General features: G+C 41.7%; 1 protein-coding gene across 1 annotated transcript in view; it reads left to right on the top strand.

Annotated features, from left to right (window-relative positions):
• The window catches only part of Pcnx4 (pecanex 4), a 41919-nt gene extending 31175 nt beyond the window's left edge, over nt 1-10744 (top strand). The window contains exons 8-11 of the mRNA XM_052185680.1: nt 1165-1268; nt 3293-4323; nt 5029-5215; nt 9927-10744. Of these exons, the coding sequence (XP_052041640.1) occupies nt 1165-1268; nt 3293-4323; nt 5029-5215; nt 9927-10178 (1574 nt within the window). The 3' untranslated portion in view covers nt 10179-10744. The remainder of the gene's footprint in view (nt 1-1164; nt 1269-3292; nt 4324-5028; nt 5216-9926) is intronic.
• The last annotated feature ends 3727 nt before the right edge of the window (nt 10745-14471 follow it).

The raw sequence follows: 14471 nt of genomic DNA, 5'->3' as shown, positions 1-14471 counted from the left end.
GAAAGAAAGAAAGAAAGAAAGAAAGAAAGAAAGAAAGAAAGAAAGAAAGAAAGAAAGAAAACAGAAGATCCTTTTGAGCCAACCATAAAACAGACTCCAGTATTTTGATGTATAGCCAGAGACTAAATATGAAATAGAATTATATCTCTTCTTATTGTGAGGTAAAATTATAAAATAAAAATACTTAAAGAAAATTTCCCTATGATGATTTGACAGTTTAAAAAGGAAAACTTTTTTAAAAAAATAAATTCAGTTGGCAGGCGCACCACTGAAACATAAAAACCTTTCTGTTCATATTTTTCATGAACTTAGAACAAATTTCTGTCAAGTTGATACGGTAATAAAGTGGGAAAGCAGCCGCCCATGTGGATCTCCTGCCTAGCACATCCTGTACAGAGACCTTGAAAGGAAAGCGGTCCTGCTGTTTGTGCAGAGGCGGGGCCAGTGAGAGGCTCTGAGGCAGCGCCCACTTGGAGATCCCTTGTAGGCAGACATTCTGCACATGGCGGCCAGCCCTGCTGAGTCAACTCATCCATGCCACATGTTGCATAAGGAGACTCTCACACACACACACAAAGAAACGTGCTATTTCAAATAACAAAGAAATGGAAATGCCTAAATTGTTTCCCAGCCAGAAAAGGAATATTCAAAATCAACTATAGTCATACAGTGAATTCTAATGCTTTGAATGAACTTGAGCTGGTTGCAGTCAACATGAGCCACTGGTACTATGTTGAAAGAGAAACCTAAGTTTTAAAAAATGTTCATTGCAAATCAATGTAAACTATATAAAAATTTCAAAACCATAAAGCACTGTTCTCTCTTTATCCTTTAGATCAGTGTGAGGTTGGCATCACACGTACTTAGCATTTTATTCAATAGTCTCTACTTGGTGATTTTTCTGGCAAATAGATCCTCAATTTTTCTGTGTTCTCACCTATATGTTAACCCTTCCAAATAGTCGTAAAGAGCTTGACTTAATACCTCAAGATATGCAGTGGGTATTCATTTCTATGCTTGACCTAATGATGAACAAAGTAGTTGAATATGATTATAGATGTTTAATTTTAAATATTCACAGAACAAAACAAGCCCAAAAGTTATTTCTTTTTCTCTCTCTCTCTTTCTTTTTTTCCTCTCTTTCCTCTTTTAAATCTCTTTTAGGTATCCTCCTACCTGGCTCTCATTACTTGGGCCGTTTTGAGGATCGTTTAATATGGATAATGATTCTAGAGTGTGGCTATACTTACTGCTGCATTAATGTTAAGGTCAGTACCACTTGAAACTCTTCCAGTAGTTTTTATAAAGCATATGTCAAATTTTACCCATTATGTACACATCAATAACTTAGTTTGAAATAAGTGGATCTTAATCAATGTAAATCCATGATGATTTTTAAAGGTATATTTCAATAAGCACCTGTTAATAGCTGACTAGTGCTGCTTCAATACTAGAGCATGGTAACAAAATTACCTACATTTTTTCTGGTCTTGTTAAAATTTATTAATATTAGTATCATTGTTTTATTACACACATGGATGTTTTACCTGTATATGTGATTACATGTCTGATATTTACAGAGGCCATGAGATACCCTGGAACTGGGGTCACAGATGGTTGTGAACCACCATGCAGGTGCTAAGAATCAAACCAGGGTCCTCTGGAAGCAGCCAGTGCCCTTAATTGCTGTGCATCTCTCCAGCCATCTCTCCTAGTCTTGTTCTTGTCATCTGTGTCTAATTGAGCATCTCAAAAATGTGAATCAATAATTTCTTAAATTCCCATGTATCACATGAACATTTCAATTTACTAAAAAAATCTTCCCACACCACTACCCTCCACACTACACCACTCTTCTTTCTTTTAAGGGCAAAATGCCCTATCAGAGTTGTTTATTCTAAATTCCTACCATCCTGCTGCACTTTACTTCCGTGTTTGATTCTGTTCCCAAGCTTGCACTTATTGAGGTCTTCACTGACTCTCACCTTGCTAATAACCCGCCGTCTGTTTATCCTCGGACCTGTGCCACTTAGCCAGGCAGCAGCAGTTGCTGAAATTCTGGTTTCATGAGTTGTCTTTACTGTGACCAGAGTCCCAGAGTCTCGCAGTCCTCCAAGACAACTGTCATTCTGGTTGCTCAGATCAAAAGTAATGGACACCTGTGTGCTTCCCCACATTGGGTGTGACAGGAACCACGCAGTCTTGTGACTGTCTCTGTTCCCATCACCTCTCACCTCTGCTCATCCTCATCCCTTTCCCACCCCAGACCATTGTCATAGCCTCTCAATCTATTATTAAGCAAAATGATCTTGGAGATAAGGTCCGGTCATGTTGGTCATGTCACTTTTCTACTGGAAACCCTACAGTGCAGTGGTTCTCAGCCTGTGGGTTGGGATCCCTTTGGAGAATTGAAAAAAAATCAAGAATATACAAAAAAAAATCAAGATACTTTAAAATTGTTACAAGAGTTTACTAATTCACTCCACACCTACTTATACATCTCATCTGGCCTAGACCCTGGGAATACAGTCATGACCAAAGACAGCCCTTTATGAAACTTATGCTGCAGTTAGTTGAGACAAACAGTAATCAAATAAATGTAGGAATATGATTTGATAAATTATGGCACCTCCATATACTAGAATAATTCTCTTGGTCTCATATAAAGTAGGATAAAAAGAATGCAGAAATATTGCAACACACTTAACAGTTCTGATTTTGCTACCCTTCCTCCCAAGCAAGTCTGACTTAAGAATTTAATGTGTGTAGCTGGGCGGTGGTGGCACACACCTGTAATCCCAGCACTCTGGGAGGCAGAGGCAGACAGATTTCTGAGTTCGGGGCCAGCCTGGTCTACAGAGTGAGTTCCAGGACAGCCAGGGCTACACAGAGAAACCCTGTCTCAACAAAACCAAATCCAAAAAACAAAAAAACAAAAACAAAAAAAACCAACAACAAAAAAAACAAAAAAACAAACAAAAAAAGAATTTAATGTGTAATTCATCCTTGACAGCTGATCATCTTATGAAAGTATGGCGCAGTAAGTCTTAGCCAGCTTCTAGTGGGATTTTCTGTGATTTCTTTTAAAATTGTAGTAGCCTTCCTTTTAATCTCTTTATCCAACATCAAATGTGTTAGATGACGTAAGCTTATGTGGCAGCTGCTCCTGACTTAGAGTTTGCTTTTTCTTTTTCTATGTCTGTGTGATGAGATTCCACAGCGCTCATGAGACTGGTTTCTGTTCCCTGGGTAAGAGATGGCTGTGAACTCCAGTGCTTCTCTTTCTCTTTAGGGGTTGGAACTGCAGGAGACATCCTGCCACACTGCTGAAGCCCAGAGAGTTGATGAAGTGTTTGAAAGTGCTTTTCAGAAAGAACACCCACGAGTGTGCTCCCTTAATGAGCACCTGGAGAATGTCTTGACGCCATGTACGGTTTTGCCTGTGAAACTGTATTCTGATGCCAGGAATGTGCTAACTGGCATAATCGATTCTCCAGAAAACCTGAAGGAGTTTAAAGATGACCTTATTAAGGTACTTGTGTGGGTGCTTATTCAGCACTGCTCTAAAAAGCCCAGCACACAGGAGAACAGTCACAAAACTGAAGATAAGGGGGGAGCCTCACCAGTGCTCCCACCAGCTTCCAACAGCTCACCGTTCCCCAAGTCCCTGGAAGACTCTGATAGTTCACATTCAGACACTGTCCATGACTGGTCTGATGGTAGTATTTTTGATGATGAACCAGCTATCAAAAACAAAAATGAAAAACTTCAGTTCAAAGATCTACCTTGTATAAACTTGCCCATTCCAGGGTCAGTAGATTCCCAGAATGCAGATGACCATTCTGCAGGCACAGGTCCCAAAAGTGATCTTTACAGGACGGTTATGTTGGGACTCCCTGCTGTTGACAAGGGACAGCGAGAAGATGTGGCATGTATCCCTCTCGTGGAGTTCAGCTGTCCCCAGTCTCAGCTGCTGAGTGTACCTGAAGAATGGAGGTCTAACTGCACACCCCGTTCCAAAATAATGGAGATGAGCCCCTTGTTCCCAGAAGACTGGTACCAATTTGTTCTAAGACAATCGGAGTGTTTTCACTCAGAAGAAAAGTCATGTGTCCTAGAAGAAATTGCAAAGGATAAAGCTTTAAAAGACTTGTATGTCCATACAGTAATGGCTTGTTACATTGGTTTATTTGGAATAGACAATGGGTTGCCTAGTCCTGGTCAGCTAGTAAGAGTCTACAATGGTGGTTTACCCTGCTCTGGCGCTTTGGACTGGCTCTCAGAAAAACCAGAGCTGTTCCAACTAGTTCGGAAAGCATTCAGGTAACTCGTTTTGATTATATACAAGTTCTTTTTTTTAATTACTAGAAGATTCTTTTATGATTTTTTTTAAAGCTTCATCTATAGTATGATTGTAATGGAAACAGGTTAACTTCTACATTTTTCATTTTGCTTGCGTGGAGGATTTTTCTAAACAGGGCGCATTGGATCTCTTCAATTCAGCTGCTTTCATTTTTCCCTCATTTTGTTTGTTGAGGGTTTTATTGTTGTGTCCATTGTTTCTGTCAGTATTGAGGGTAGAACCTGGATGTCCTGCCTCTGCGTTGAGAGTGCTGCTATTCCAGGCATGAGCCACCACCACTTAGTTTATAAGGTGCTGAGCATCAAACCCAGGGCTTTGTTGTGATGGCAAGCAAGTACACTAGCAACTGAGTTACATTGCCCTCATTGTTTTTTTATCTGAAATGGATGATTTCATTGTAGGGGAGGCGGGCTGTTGAGACATGATCCCAGACTGGTCTTGAGCTCATTCTAGACAGCTGGAGATGACCTTGATAGCTATTCTAGATAGACCTTGAGCTCATTCAAGATAGCCAGAGATAGCACCCTGCCTCCACCTCTGTCACGTGTGTGCCACTGTGCCCCTCTACATGGCTTACTTCCACTTCCAAGTTTTAAAAAATATCGAAAAAATAGCTTTTATCTCTAAGGTTTTTTTTTTAATATTCTGATTTTTTTTTTTTTTAGGTATACACTGAAACTAATGGTTGATAAAGCAAGTTTGGGTCCAATAGAAGACTTTAAAGAACTGACCAACTGCCTCAGAGAGTATGAGAGGGACTGGTACATTGGCTTAGTGTCCGAAGAACAGTGGAAGGAAGCAATTCTAGAAGAAAAGCCATGCTTGTTCTGCCTGGGTTATGAGTCTAGTATGGTAAGGCATTTCCACGGAGAAAACTTAAAGATTGGAAGACGTAAATATTTGAATTATCAAATGATGTGACTTTCAAGCTGTGGATAATATGTTAATGACAGTTGGAAGGCATAGTCATGATTCTATTATCAGATTGTGTAACTTGGAATAGCAGGTTCATTTCCTTCTGCCAGCTGAATAGGGACTTACTGTATAACAGCTGACCTTAAGAGGCTGCAAGCACTCTGCAGTAGCACAGTTGACAAAATGTGTTCAGGTTTTTATTCCAGTTCAAGTGTAAGAATTACCACTTTAGTGTTAACTCCAGAAAGAGAAATTAATTTGTAAGTAGTAAATTACTTCTTTTGCTGACATATATGCTTCATTAGAATCAAATCTAACCTTTGAGAATTCAGAGAGACTTCAAATTGAGGAATGTCTGTTGTGGCAACTGAGCTATGACAACAGAGTAGTGAGGTGAAAGAAAAACGGACTGACGTCCTACAGATCAGAACTGAAGGAAGAGCACTATTTGCAGATGGCAGAATCTTACATTTAGAATGTAAGGATTCATTTTTAAAACTTGTTTGAGATAATTGTACAATATAAAAAGTTGATCAACATAAAATATTTTTACATACCAGAAATGATCAAACCAAAATAAAATAAGGAAATCCCACTTACCCAAAAGAATAAAGGGCCATTGAAATAGCTTAGCAGATAAATCACTTGCCACCATATCTGATGACCTGGGTTCCAGCTTCAGAAGCCACATGGTGAAAGAGAATCATCTTCTAAAAGTTGTCCTCTGACCTCCATCATGCACTGTAACATGTGTCTGTGTATACATACATAATGAAAAAATTTTAATTAAAAATTAAAATACAAGCCAGATATAGCTCATGCTTTGAATCCCTACATGCAGAAGGCTAAGAAGGCAGGAGGATTGTGACTTCCAGGTTATCTGACCCTGTCTCAAAAATAAATAAGTAAAATACTTAGGTAGAAATGTAATAGGTATCAAACATGTACTCTGAAATCTGTAAAACATTGAAGGAAGGAGATCAAAGATCTAAATAAATATCAATAAAAGAAAATACTCATATTTATAAAATATCCATGTTTGTGAATCAAACTCTATTGTTAAAATGCTAGTACTTGGGGCTAGAAAGATGGCTCAGCAGTTAAGAGCACAGCTAATCTTCTAGAGGGCCTGGATTCATCCCCACTGCCACCCCCATGGCTCACCTACAACTCTAGCTCCGGGGCATCTGGTGCCTTCTTCTGACCTCCATGGGCATTATTCATGCAAGTGGTACATAGACCTACATGCAGGCCAAATACCCACACACATAACGTGTGTATGTTTAAATGGTAATACTCTTCAAATTAATCTACAGACCTAATACTATTCCATTTAAGACCCATCTGCCTATTGTGAAAATAGGCAGAGTCATTTTCTAAAACTCATGGAATGTCAAGGAACCCAGAATAGCCAAAAAAGTCTTTTTTTTTTTAAATTGGTGACCTCATACTTGTGAATTTCAAAATGTATCATAAAGCACCAATATCTGATACTGTGAGGTTATGCAGAAAGATTGTGTATACTGAGTGCAGTAGAAATAAGTTTTGTTCAACTGTTTTCGACAAGGATGCAAAGACCATACAATGCAGAGATTATTGTTTTCAACAAATAGTACTGAGACCATTGCATCCACAGTTAAGAGAAGCACTTGATTATGGATGTCTTTTCTCATGGCTGCTACAAAACTCATCCCCACAAACTGGGGGGGTGCTTTAAAGAACAAATTTATTGTTCCGGAGCTGGGAGTCAGAGTGAGTGTGTCAGGAGGTTGCACGCCCTGTAAGGGCTCTAGAGAAGAATTCTTCCCTTGATCCCTTGCTTCTGCTGGCTCCTTGCATCCCTAGGCTGGGGTGTTGTAAAGTCAGTCTCCATCTCCACATGGCCTTCTTCTGTGTTGTGGAGAGCTCTCCTGTTCCTTTCTTTTAAAAAGACAGAAGACATTGGCTCAGTTAGGATCTACATAAATCCAGGATGATGTCATCTCAGAGTCCTTAGTTACATCTGCAAAGTACCCACCCCAGTACCCATGACCAGTACAGGCCATGTTCACAGGTACCTCGCTGAGGGCTGGCGCTGCTCTTATTGGAAGATGCTGAGCCCACTGAAGGTCTCAGCTCATACCATATTAAGTAACTGACCCCCACTGCCTCAAGGAACTAAATGCTAAAACCATGTAAATTTTAGGAGAAAACATAGGAGTAATCTTCATGACCTCAAACTTATGAATAAGTTCTTAGACATGATAACAAAAGTATGAGAAACAAATAAGACTACATCATTAAAAATATAAGGCTTAAGGACCGTAGCAGTTGCTCAGCCATTAAGAGCATTGTCTACTTTCCCAGAGGACCAAGATTCCATTCCTGCCACCTCCATGGCACCTTTCCACCCTCTGGAACTCTAATCTCAGATCCAGCACCCTCTTCTGGCCTTCTCAGATACTGTATACAGACATACATCCAAGATCCATACACATAAAAAATGAAAATGAAAATTTTAAGGGACACCTCGATGCTAGGATATAGCTCAGTTGCTAATGTGCTGGCATAGGATGCTTGAAGCCCTAGGTTCAGTTCCCCGTCCCACATAAACCAGGCAAGGTCACATAGGACTGAGAATTCCTCTACTCAGGGGGGTATCCTAGGCAGGAGGATAAGCAGTTCAAGATTATTCATGGCTGTAACAATTTCTCATTGATCCTGACTACATGCAACCTGTGTCAGAAAGAAGGAAAAGAGAGAGAGAGAGAGAGAGAGAGAGAGAAAGGGAGGGAGGAAGGGAGGGAGAAAAGGAAGGAAGGAAGGAAGGAAGGAAGGAAGGAAGGAAGGAAGGAAGGAAGGAAGGAAGGAAGGCTGACCAGGACTGGGAAAGGGCACAGTGGCAGGAGGTTTGCCTGAGACACAGAAGACCCAAGTTGAATTCCCCCACTCCAGTCCTAGAAAAGGAAAAACAAACAAAAGCTTAGGCTCTATATTTACGTCTAGTAGCTTATTAAACCCAGGACCTAGAATCCTGAGGGAAGAAGATTGCCACAAGTTTGTAGCCAACCTGGGCTATAAAACAAGCCAAAACAAAAACAGCCAACCAAAAAGTAAAGTTGTTGTCAAATGTCACATATCTGTAACCTCAGCAGAAGGAGCAAGAGTCATTCTTGGTTAGAGGACTTTGTAGTTAGTTTACATCTGTGGCCATCCTAGCCCACATAAGATCCTGTCTCAAAGGCTGGAGAGATGGTTCAGTGGTTAAGAGCACTGACTGCTCTTCCAAGTCCTGAGTTCAATTTCCAGCAACCACATGGTGGCTCACAACCGTCTGTAATGGGATCCGATGTCCTCTTTTGATGTGTCTGAAGACAGTGACAGTGTACTCACATACATGAAATAAATAAATCTTAAAAAAAAATTCCTATCTCAAAAACAAGTGGTTGGCTCAATGGTTCAGAGATTAGAACCCTTATACGATGATGCTGGCAAGATACTCTGGTAATTTCTCAAGTAGTTGGTCATGGAGCTATTACATGACTCATGTTCATACTGGAAAAGAACAAACGTGTAGACTGACACAAAAACCTGCACACAGACATTCACAGTGTAGTATTTATCCCAGCTGAAAGGCAGAGGCGGCGCAGCCGTGCATCAGCAGATGATGGGTGTGGAGTGCAGTGTATATTATCGCGGTGTATATTATCGCGGTGTATATTATCACGGTGTATATTATTGTGGTGTATATTATAGTGTGCCCATGGCCACGGAAAGGATGAAGGATGACAGTTCGAGTAAAGGGCCATGAACTGTGAACAGGTGAATCTGCTCAGGGAGAGAGGCATTGTGGTTGCTAAGGGGAGCAGATTGAGTTGCTAGGAAAGGGACAGCAGCTGAGAGCACAGTGTTTCTTTGGGAAGCCATGAAAACTGGTCTCAGATGTACTGTGGCAGTTATTTTATACTCTCTGAATGTCCAAGAGCCATTGTGTTATAAACTGACAATTGAAATGAGCAAATTGGGCACTTCTCATTGAACTATATCTCATTAAAACTTTCTGACAAGGAACCTAGCCAACTGATTATTCACCATGGTGATTAATCTTGGTTGTCAGCTTGAAAAGATTTAGGATCACTGTGGAAACAAACTTCTGGGCATGTCTGTAAGGAAATGTTAGATTGGATACAGGTGGGAAGGGGTAAGGAGCTCCACTGCGTGGGCCACAGACTACTGGAGAGGAAGAAGAGGTGAGGAGCACTCCTCTCTCTGCTCCTGGGCTGTGGACTCGTGCGCTCGGCTGCCTCATGTCCCTGCTGCCAAGACAACCCTTGCAGGGGCTGGGGGCAAACCCGCTTTATTAAGTTGTCTATCTGGTATTTTATCACAGCAATGAGACACTACCAGATCTGCCCAGTAACTAGTATTTATGACTGCGTTGCCAAGGCCAACTGAAGTGGTGGGTTGGAGTCAGAGAGGACTAAGTAATTGAAATTTTTTGTCATAGTAATTAAGTGACATTTTTCTTCTCATATTTACTTAGAGAGCAATTCTTAATTCTAAAGCAAAGCAACTCATGTACATTTTAAAACACCAATCTCTCTTGTTTGGTGCATACTTTTTTGCTTTATTTTTTGGTGATCTTCCCCATCTCCTTTTACACTTCCAGGGCGTTTACACCTCGAGGGTCCTGATGCTTCAGGAGATGTCAGTACACATCGGGAAGCTGAACGCTGAGGCGGTTCGAGGTCAGTGGGCCAACCTCTCATGGGAACTGCTGTATGCCACCAACGATGATGAAGAGCGGTACAGTATCCAGGCTCACCCGCTCCTGCTGAGGAACCTCACGGTACAAGCCGCTGACCCTCCCTTAGGATATCCCATTTTCTCTTCAAAACCTCTCCCTGTACATTTGTGTTAGTTCATTTTGACATCCAGATGCAAGCGCATCAGAGGAAGCTCTGACTGCGTGGACATCGGGAGAGTAAGTTCTGTAATTTCACTAGATTTTCTCTGTGCCCCAAGAATGCCTGAGAGAAAACCGAAGGCCTGCAAAGCTGTTCTCGGCCATCTGAATGACTCAGACAACAGGTCCTCTGGGTCTAATGTGGGGGAAAGGAGTTGGCCAATATTTGTGCTGTATGAGTTCTGATTGGTTTTGGTAGGTAGAGACATTTGTACAAGATTAGATGGTTTTTACTGCTTTGTTAAATGTCTGAAAGGTGGTTTGTCCTTTAAAAAGTCAACAGGTATGTAATTAACATGGTTAAAGACATTTGTATCAGTGTTTTAAATAATAATGGATCATTTTAATGGTTAACATGACATGTACATATATTTATTTGAAATGTAACTAATTTTTAGTATTTTTGAATGTACTGTTTGAGCATTTAACATGGCGTAAACAGCTCCATTCAGCGTATTCATTTTTCATATACTTTGCTTGGAAACCATAACACTTGAAATAAAATCTCACCAGCTAAATTATGTTCTTTGTGTTGGGAGATCCATGTGTGGAGACGCCTACCCGTGATTGTGGAGGCCAAAGGTCAACCTCGGGCAGTGTCTCTCTCAGGGGCTTGGGCTTGCTGAGTTGGCGAGGCTGGCCCACCAGTGAGACCCATGCTGTCCACATCCCCAGCCAGTGAGACCCATCCTGTGTCCACCTCCGCAGCAGTGGGATTAGAAGTGCACGTGTCCATGCCTGGCTTTTTACATGAGGGCTGGAGAACAACTTCAGATCGTCAGGCCTGCACGGCAAGCCCTTTGCCAACTGAGAGACCATCCCAGCCTCTCTGCAACCAAATAATACTCATCTTCCCCCATATTTCTGTTATATGTAAATGAAGCATGGCTCTTCATTCACCATGAGTGTTCTCACAACAGAAGACATCCCATAGTTCTGACTCCATACACAATACTGACAGCTGAATTACCCCATGGGCCCACCAGTGCTATACGTGTATGTGCTGAAACTTGAAAGTAACGGGAAATTTCCATAAAGTGGTCTGAGTTTCATTATTATCCTCTTGCTGCCTAGAAATGAGTGACAGTTACTTACAGCGAAGGAAGACAGTTACTTACAGCAGGTGAGCCTCTGCAGATGGGAACCTGCTTGATTCCTTACTTGATTTCTAACTAAACCAACAGGAACTCCCAGAATCTCAAGATGATAATGCATTATCTTTAGAAATGACTGGGCTTATTCAAGTATGTTGGTTATAGTTTGTAATTAGCCCGGTTTATTTATCTTACACCCTAAACTAGTTTATTCAGCTGTGGTTTATCTGATTAGATTTATTACATGGACAATATTGTATCTTTTCTCATGCAGTAAAGTGTCTTCATGACGTTAGATACTCTTTGTAATGATCACTTTTATGAGTTGCATTAACATTATTGAACTATGCCAATTTTAGTAATTTTAAATTGTTTGAAGGTTTTCATCATTAACATGGTCCTCAAGCCTCACCTCCCTTGCCCTCACCTCCCTTGGCTTTGTGTTATTCTAAAAGGATTACATATTTACCCATCTCATTTTTTGTTTTTTGATTCTTGGGTTGGGTTTTTTATTTTATTTTATTTTGATTATTTGCTTGCTTGCTTGCTTGCTTGCTTGCTTGGTAATGAATAAAAAATTAAAAAAAAAAAAACCATCTTGCTGTGGAATCAAGCAGTATACCCTTTTGCACAAACAGCTTTACTTGCAGAGGTTCATTGCAATGAGTCATTGGTCTGGTTCCAGGACTCTGACTTCTGCTATATTATCAATTCTTAATCCTCACCAGGACTCTTCTCAGATATACTGTTATTGCCCTGTGTTGTGGAGATCCTGCAACTTTGGTTCTGCAGGAATGACCCCTTACAAGCTGCAACAGTTATAGATAGGTTAGATACTGGGGTGGGCCCAGGTGGTAGCTGGGTTTGTCAGCTCTGCCAGGACGTTCAGGTAAGAGGGTAGGGCCAGCTCTACTCAGTCCTCAAACAACAACATGGCCCCAGGCAGCAACCCAGTCTAAGGAGGTCCCCATGGTCTTCAGTGGTAACTTGTGTCGTGGATATCTACACAGATCCCTTCTGCTGAGGGACCACAGGCCCAGGCATGGTCCTGGGCAGCAGCACGGTGCCAGGATCTCATCATGGCTTTAGGTGGCAGGGCAGGCTACTTACATGGGGCTGTTCCTCACTTACTCTCTTGTCTCCAGTTCTTCCTCTCTTCGTTGCACACACTTCTGGTTCTCTTTCTCTCACATCTCTCCACCACTTATGAGATCATCTTAGTGGCACCTGTGCCTCTGGGTGTCCTCTGCCCAAGCTGTGCTGTGTGGCAGCAGGCAGCAATTGTCTCTAACTGGTAATACATTCCTCTCTAGATTCCATCTCTGTTCCTCCTAAAAACAAGAGTTGAGGTCATTTCTGACCTTCATGTCAAACATGGCTGCTCACTTTCGTGCCTGCACCTTCTGTGCCCCAGAGTAGCAAGCATGGAGGTGTGTTTTGAATGATCTTTCCTGCGTCCCCTGTGGCACCATTGTCGGGGTGTCCCCCACATCACACTCTTTGTCCTCTCTGGGTACTCATTCTCAAGAACTTGGCTGCCTTCCTCTTCCATCTAATCTCTCAAAGTGATACGCCCTCAGCAATTTCCTCTGCAACTCCTCACCTCCATATACAGTACACAGCCCAATCTGTTCCCAAGACTGAAAATACCACCTCTGAATTGATATTAAAATGCATATATTAATCAGAGAAAAAAAATGCATATATATGCCTAACCCAACCGAATCACGTTATCACTTTCCTCACAATGAACCTATGTGTCACTTAGTTTCTCTACCAGATACTAAAAACTGACCCTCATGACCTCTCTAAAGCTCACTCACTCCTCAGCTTCCACGGTTGGCAGAACATGGGCAGTTTTCTGTGTCATCTCATGGAGAGCTAGAAAAGCTCACCCAAAGAATGAAACCTAGAGGCCTGAGCTCTGTAGTTGGCTATTTCTTGTTAGAAGCAGGTGATACCTCAGGAAATGGCAGTTAAAAGTCTAAGAAGCTAAGATATGCTTTGTGGTCAAAAAATGGAGCTTGGGGCTTTCCAAGGAAGAAGGAGTAAAGTGGGGAACCCTAATAACTGAACACACATGGGGCTGGAGATAGGTTGTAATTTGGAAGTGGACAAGTCAGTGCAGTTTGAATTCTGACTCATATAAACTGGCTTAAGGGGCCCTAGATTTCTTTTGTCCCTAGTCACTACTCAATGGATGTACATCTTCTCTAGACCTAGTTTTAAGATTGTTTTTTTACAATGTTTTATATTTAATGTTTGTATTAACTGATGTTCTATTCCTATGAAGAGACACCGTGATCAAGACAACTCTTATAAAAACAAAGTATTTAATTGGGGGCTTGCTTACAGATTCAGTGACTGGTCCATTATCATGGTGGTGTGTCTTAGTTAGGGTTTTACTACTGAGAACAGACACTATGACCAAGGCAACTCTTATAAGGACAACATGTAATTGGGGCTGGCTTACAGTTTGAGAGGTTTAGTCCATTCTCATCAAAGTGGGAGCATGGCAGCATCCAGGCAGGCATGGTACAGGATGAGCTGAGAGTTCTACATCTTCATCTGAAGGCCACTAGAAGACTGGCTTCCAGGCAGCTAGGATGAGCGTTTTAAAGCTCATGTCTACTCCAATGAGGCCACATCTCCTAGAGTGCCACTCCCTGGGCTAAGCATACTCAAACCACCACAGTGGTGGCAGCACTCAAGCAGACATGGTGCTGGAGCAGGCATTGTGAGCTTTACATCTTAATCCACAGCTGCAGGCAGAGAGAGACTGGGCCTGGCTGGGCTTTAGAAACTGAGACGTTCACCCGCGATTGTCATACTTCCAACAAGGCCACACAGTTCATCAACTGAGGAGCCTATGGGGCCCATATTCATTCGAACCACCCATTCAAAACAGAGCACCTGTCACAATCAAGTGTGCCACCAACTCCCCTGTGTGAACTACTTGTTCCCCAGAATGGCACTAGAAGCAGGTGAAGGAACCTTCTTTTTATTTTTCAAATTAATATTTTTATTGATTCTTTGGGAAATTCACCTTGTGCACCCTGATAACTCTCACTTCCATGTCCAATTTGTATTGTCCATGTACTCACTGGAGCACGGTTAAACTCCCAGTGGCCCAGCCCACTCTACGTACACCTGT

The sequence above is a fragment of the Apodemus sylvaticus genome, chromosome 6, assembly GCF_947179515.1.
Source record: "Apodemus sylvaticus chromosome 6, mApoSyl1.1, whole genome shotgun sequence".
Lineage (NCBI taxonomy): Eukaryota > Metazoa > Chordata > Mammalia > Rodentia > Muridae > Apodemus > Apodemus sylvaticus.
The sequence above is the reverse complement of the archived record's forward strand: the minus strand, read 5'-3'. Positions and strand labels throughout refer to the sequence as shown.